At 45.5% G+C, this 7,060-nt stretch overlaps 1 protein-coding gene across 1 annotated transcript in view; it reads left to right on the top strand.

Moving 5' to 3' along the window:
* The window catches only part of LOC146599455 (zinc finger protein ZIC 4-like), a 13,745-nt gene extending 6,880 nt beyond the window's left edge, over positions 1 to 6,865 (top strand). Inside the window, exon 3 of the mRNA XM_085298699.1 lies at positions 6,702 to 6,865. Within this exon, the coding sequence (XP_085154825.1) occupies positions 6,702 to 6,865 (164 nt within the window). The remainder of the gene's footprint in view (positions 1 to 6,701) is intronic.
* The last annotated feature ends 195 nt before the right edge of the window (positions 6,866 to 7,060 follow it).

The following is a 7,060-nucleotide window of genomic DNA, read 5'->3' as shown; positions in this document are numbered from 1 at the left end:
ATATATATATATATATATATATAAACTATTATTTGTTACCGAATTGTACAAAATGGATCCATTAAATTCTTTGATTAATTAACCCGTTCGGTGGCCGTTTCTGTAAAAAAACTCTTTACTTTTCCCTCGTGCAGTGTAGAAATATATATATATATATATTTTCCCCTCCCCCTAGTTGTCGCTAATAAAGAAAGGCCCAGGGGTGGCTTAATGATTGATTGTCCATTTTAGTTTACACTAGTAATGACTTTTAATACCTAAACACATCCGTCCCCACCCGAGTGTCACCACTGTGGGGCTGCGGGCGCTTGCGTGGCCGGGGAAGGCGGGGGGGGGCTCGTGTGACGTCACACGCGGAGCCGCGGGGTCGGGACCCCCGACGGGACCTGCGGCGCGCGCGACTTCCGCGCGGGCCTGACCCGAAACGCGCGGCATTTGCCGCGTAAAAAGCTACCATGGGAATACATATCTGTTACAGCAAAACAGCAGGATTTTAGCACGTTCTTCCTATCCGAGAACTTAAAATTAAACCTGTACAAACCTTCACGATTCGCTCCTTTGAGTTAAAGAAAGAAATAAGTGAGGGAAAAAAACAAAAATCAAAAAACCCAAGTACCCCACTTTGGGGTAACTTGAAACTGCCGAATGGCACCGTTTTAATTACTTTAATGATGTTTAAGAATACCGGTTAGTATAGGCAAATAAAWAGCCTGGGTTGCTGAGAGAGGTTTCTCTGGCTCGCTAAATGCAGACACAAGGCCTGCTGAAACAAGGTCTCTCCGTGCCTTCTATCACATCTCGCCACCCAGGTAACTAGGGTTAATGTGTGTGTGCGTGTGCGTGTACACAGAACACACACATACATACACACACACGTACGCATACGCAAAAGCTACAAGAAAAAATAATAGCTTGTCAGTGACGAACAACATGCCCACGCCGAATGCCTTCCCTACTGCTGCAGCTTCATTTTTTTCCCAAGGCACCAAAAAGGGGAATTCCCTTTTTCACACGCGCAACTCGACAACTTTTTGTTTTTACACGTCTCGTTCACTTCGCTCCCCTTGTAACAATAGCATGTCAATACAGGGAGATTCACTTAATGAATTACCTAGTCAGAGAAAAATGTGTAAGGAGCCTAAACTGTAGGACAATTGTTCCCCTCCGACCATACAGTCCCTGAAACTTATGCCATGGAAATTGAAAGGTATGGAAGCCATCTGCGAGGAGAGAGGATGTTCCCATCTTGTCCTGAGATCTGTTTATTTCTTTATTTCTCTATTTACAGAAGTGTTTGCATGTGCAGGCTAATCACCTTTAATTTTTCATTTGCTTGTTACAGATGTCTACCCCGTTGCTCTCAAGGTAATCTAGACAGACGCAGCTGAAAGCCTGAATCTTATGCCTTAGACATCAAAGAAAGCTCGCACAAAGAAGTATTTCTTCACAACGGTGAATCTTCATGGTAAGTTAGGATTTCTATGGCAATAGGCAAGTCATACTTAAATAGTGAAAGGCGAAGTCTGGAGCCCGTCCAGTCTTTTCATTAAGGACATAATATTTACGTCTAACAGGCCCTTTTTCTTRTGTATACAAGTATATATTTTTGTTTGACGCGAACTAAATCATTTTCATTTAATTTCCGGTAAACAAAACCCACGCGAATAGGGCACTTGTTCCAGATCATAATAAAAATGGATAAGAATGTCAGGAAGAAAAGGCCCGCTTGAACCGTCGCCTCAGCCCACTTTTGTTTCTGCTTTCTGCCRGGATCAGAGAATGCGTTTGGGATTTGAGGGCGAGTTTCTAAAGGCAAGGAAATGGTTTTTAAGGGGGAAAAGAAAAGGAGAAAGGTCTAATCAAGCTCGGGTTGTTCAAAGGGCCTGATTTTGGGGTTGAAAGTGTGAGTTTTATGGTGCATCAGCATGCCACGTTAGGATCGCTATGGTAATGAGGAGAGCAATAGCAAGCGGCCTTCAAAGGAGGCACACTCCATTTGAGACAGTCTATTAAGATACATTTGCACTGACCTTTGGTTTCATGCTAGCTTAATACAGTCAATCTGCTCCTCGCTATAGATACACTTCCTCCACCTAATGCACTTCTGCGGAGCTGGGGTTTGTCTGGCTTCGCATTCACCCTAAGGTGGGCTTGGCTCTGGCATTTTAGCCTCGCTGTTCTTCTCCCCAAAGAAAGGGCTGCTAATGAGGCTTAGGGCGAGCTCCCTTCCCCTCTCACGAGCATTTCCGATCAGCTTATCGCAGTAAACCCCGGTCACAAAGCCCGAGAAGAAGTGGGTTTTTTTTCCTCTCCCCCTCCCGCTCGCCCCGGGAGGACAGGCTAGGGAATGGAAAAGCCCCTCGGGCCGTGGCTGTGCTGAAGGAAGGCCCCGAGGAGCGGTGAGCCGGCCCGGCAGTGCGCCCTAGGGGAAGCGGGGCGAGCGGGGCCGCGGGAGCCGCTGGCGGCCAGGCTCGACCCCGCCGCCCTGCGCGGCTGCGGGGCAGCGAGCGCGGCCCGGCGGCGCGGGGCTTGACACCCGCGCGGCCGGGGCCACGGGCGACGGGCCGCGGGCCCGGGAAAGTTAGAAGTCCATGTTCCAGTAATTGTCTTGTTGTTTATTTTATCCAAGTACTCCAGTGAATAGGGGAAAAATAAACACGGCGAAAAAAAATTCAAACAGTTGAGTCGTCTTTAGTGCCAGCCCTGTGGTTGAATAAAAAGGATGGTCCAATTTCTATTGAGCTGAGAAATCTTTGAAGTGGGAGTTATTATCTGAGAAATTCCTGCTTGTCGTCCTAACAACGCTGATGAAACGTAAAAGGTTCTTTGTCAGCGATTTGTTCTCCTCTCTGTCAAACTCACCCTGCCCGTTAGCTTTAAACCGTTTCTAAAGAGATAAAATCAAAGTTTTAAAGATAACTTTAGGGGCCCAGATAGTGCAGAAAATACCAAACTATCGAATCCTGTGTATAGACATACATCTGGATATATGTGGCTGTGTCTATGTGAAACTCTATCTGTGTATAGATCTCCATAGATGTCTGTATGACCTTACTGTTCGAAAGTTGAAATGATGTCCATTTTTGCATTTTATCCTCTGAACCTTTCTGTCTAATAAATTATTCCCACACATATGCTGCACAGAATGCAATTCTTGGGAAAAGGCAGAAATGTTGGGTTTCATTAACACTAGTATGTGACCAACAAGCGTTTTCTTTCCGGTATAATGAATGCAACAGCATACATTTAAGAGTAAAGTCTTTGATCATTTTAACCTTCCGAATACCTATTAAGCATGTATATACTGCAATGTATCGAAGTTGTTAACGCATTCAAACCGATGGCTTCCATATGCTCCCATGCTTTATTGTCCGTGAGTGTAAAGATAGTCCAACTACATCTCTTTTGTATCTTCGTTTTATGAACATTACAGTGTATACTGAAACGCTTCCCTAATAAAAGTTCATTTAGGAGTTTCTCATTAGGGATCATTAAATGCTCTGTTTGTAAAACAAATTCCTTGAAGTTGTAACTCATCAGTGTACTTCTGTTTTAGTTGCTACAGAATGATCTGAGCCCAATCCTGCCATTCTAAGCAACCCCATTAATGTAATGGGACTTTTCCTGAGTAAAGACTGAGTCAAACTGCAGTGGAGTGGGTATTATTATTATTATTATTGTTAACCTGGAGCTTGTCATATTTATGGGAGAATCTACCATATTCCTTGTGAACCGTATGGAGAAGAAATGTCTCTGAAAATGTAACTGTTAAAAACATTTGCAATGTTGAAATACTATATTTCTTCCAGACTTCTTATATTCTACCTTCCGCTTCATTACATGTTTGATAATGAAGGAATTTTCTGTTACGTGCTTGAACATATTATTTATTTTTCATATTTGGATTTTTTTACAATAAATATTTATAAGCGTATCAATTCTATGGCTATTTTTACAAACGTGTGCACTTTTAAATATATGTGATTGCACCGAGTCATTTCTAAAACACTATAGTCGACGTTGTGCATTTCTGTTGGTTTTAGTATGAGTTGAAAAATATCCCCCCACAGTCAGTGTACGGTTAATGTGGTGTGCTAATGCGTGTTTTTGTTGGTCTTTAACCTCCTCTAATATTGTTCGTTTTAGGTTGTCATCTTCACTATAATAACAAAACAAAACTCCTTGACTTCATTTCTGAGATAGTATTTTTCAGATCAAAGACTTCAAGTTTAGCAGTAATGAATTGTTCTTTAAATATTGACAGAAGTGCAGAGTGCGAGAGCAGAGACCAGTGTCGCTCGAGTTCCTCCTAACTCGAGCCCTGTCCCTTTGTTTTCTCGCTGMTGGCTATCTCTGCACTTGCATATTGTCTCCTTCACATACAATCTGCTCTTTCGAGGTCCATATTGCTCTGGAAATTGGGAAGAGTTTCCAGTCAGAGCCGTCCCAGAAACACTGCTGCTCCCCACAGCCCCGGAGGGAGTTATTGCTTTGGCAGGGCAGGTGAGGGATTAAATTGTTTGTTTGAAGAGATTTTCCCTTAAAATGAGTCCCTATTACACTGACATTTTTTATTAGATGTCTAGGAGGATCTGGAGCATTTTTTACCAGAGAAGACATTAGTTGGCCAGCTGAAGTAATCTAAAGGTAACCCTTTTTGCCCTGCATATTCCACTAACTGTTTTTAACACGTTGCAGAGTYTTGCAGTTCCCGAATATACACAGCGTTTTCTCCGCTTGACTTTTTAAGCCTCAGCTTTCCAAATTTGAGGGATGCATCAGTCCTTAGCTCATAGCACTCCTTATTGCACGGCTGGCGTAGTGCGCATGCGCACTGCTGTTACTTTTTTTTTTTTTTTTTTTTTTTTTTTCTTTAAAGGAAAACTCGAAAGAAGTTGCCTAACACAGAGATGACAAAAAGTTGGCTTTGGCTGGCAGGAATGTTGTCAATAAAGAATACATTTGACTACAGAAAGAGAGGAAGAGAGGAAGAGAGGGAGGGAGGGACGGAGGGAAAGAAAGAAAGAAAAAACGTTTTTGCAGATTTGTAAAAGGCAAAAGCGGTACATAAAGGAAAGGAAGGATAATAGTACGTGGTAATTAAAGAATACAATTCTATGGTCTCTAATGACTGAGCGAAGACATGTACTTATTACATTTGACTGTCAACAAGGGAAGGAATGTCCCCTCAGACAACATRGTGAGAGACGTGTGGACATTATTAGTGGTCCTTTTATAGACGTTGCCTTTCATTTCTCAATGCTGACAAAACATTTTGGAGGGAACCATCCCCTGTTGCTTCCTATCATCGATGCCCATGCAAGCCCCTGCATTGTGCAAGTGCATTAATTAAAGACCATTCATTTAACAAAAGAACATTGTATGTTCAGGAAAGGAAGATCAGAAATATGAATCAGTAAAACCAAGACCCATTTCCGCCGCTTTATGGAGAGAAGCGGAGGGGAAGTAGGTGCAGCAAGCGGTTAAACACACTTCAGCTCACGAACGGGGGCTGCGCCACCATTTAGGCTCTTTGGGACAGAGCCCCTGAAATGAACTACAATTGCGAAAGATTGTTTTCAAGTGTGTCTGTGTGCGCCGGCTTGCTTAGCCCTCCTTCATGCTGCCGGCAGCCTGCCCGCTCGGAGGGCCTGAGGTGCGCGGCCCGGCATGGCCCGGGCCGGCTCAGTATGGCCTGGTGCGGCTCGGCCTGGCTCGGCGCGGCGCGGTGCGATATGGCTCGGCCTGGCCCCGCTCGGCCCGGCCTGGCCCAGCGCGGCGTGGGCTCCCGGGAGCGCCCTACGGCTCCCCGCCGACCGCCTCCCCGGGCCCCGCACAGCCGTCGCCCTCGCAGCGCTGAACCCCCTTAGCCGGAAACACACGCCCGAAAGGCGTCCAGGCTGCGTGTGCGCGCACGCACACACAAACACACACGCACACACACATACACGCACGCACGCACGCACGCACATTTGCTATGTCAACGGGATTTCTCCTGCCCACACATTGCCCCCCACCCGTGCTTTCGGTGTCGAGATTTTTTCTAATGCGAAGCAAAATTGTGATGGTCCTGCAAAGTCCATCGCGACACAAGTGCAACATATCGTGAGAAGGTGGAAGGAAAGCGTTGAGCCGCGGAGGTTAGGTGGGGTGTGGGGGGGAGGAGAGAAGTCGGATTCCCARTATCACCCACATGACTTGTTAAGCGGCTCCAGCTTCTCTAAAACCTCTGGGCCATATGTTAGTTTATTTACACCCTTTGTCTTTTCGTGTGTCGCCTGGTAAAGAATATTCCGGGGATATAAATGAAAGTAAGCTAGAGTAAACAAACAAGGGGAGCGCCTGCTTAAGAGATATGTAACATTTCTAAGACCGCAATAGAGCACGTCGTTCACATGGTTATAACGGGGCCAGAATAGCAATTAAAGCTTTTAGTTAACCCCCCTCACCACAGATTTTTAATGCTGAATTATATAGCGACTCTATTTTCTCTTAGACGATTTAGAGGTTTTGCAGGATTAAACGGGGGAAGGGGGGCAACAAAAGTCACCAAAATAACACTTTAACTGAAAAAAAAAGGTAAAAGGAAAAAGAAAAAAAAAAGCACATTAAGGTGTTCCTAATGATGCCAACAGCTTAGAGAAACCTCTGCAGTTTTCGTGGGAGATTGCATTTGTTCTCAACTCCTTCGCCACTTGCAGCTAACCTGGTACGAGGCGAGGACAGCGCTCTCCCGCCTGTACTAGGCGACGAGATCCCGCGACTTCGGGCACCATCTCTCACACTGGAAATAGCGCATCAGACTTGTTCTCTTCTGATCGCCGCGATCCCCCTGGCCGGGATGAAGCACGTTTGGCTGCGATGAAACCTTTTTCCAAAACAAACAAGATGCCCTAGCAAATTCAGGTGATTTGGATTATTATTATTATTATTATTATTCCACGTGAATGTTACCCAGAGGACCGGATCGTCACTGCCGCAAGCCCCGGGCGCGGTGCGCGGCGTCGGAAGCCCTGCCGGTGCAGCCGCGGGCCGGCGCACCCCGCGGCGAGCCGGGCGG

This window comes from Rhea americana, unplaced genomic scaffold, assembly GCF_003343005.1.
Source record: "Rhea americana isolate MKP2758 unplaced genomic scaffold, rheAme1 scaffold_14, whole genome shotgun sequence".
Classification (NCBI taxonomy): Eukaryota; Metazoa; Chordata; class Aves; order Rheiformes; family Rheidae; genus Rhea; species Rhea americana.
This window is presented reverse-complemented; position numbering and strand designations above follow the sequence as displayed.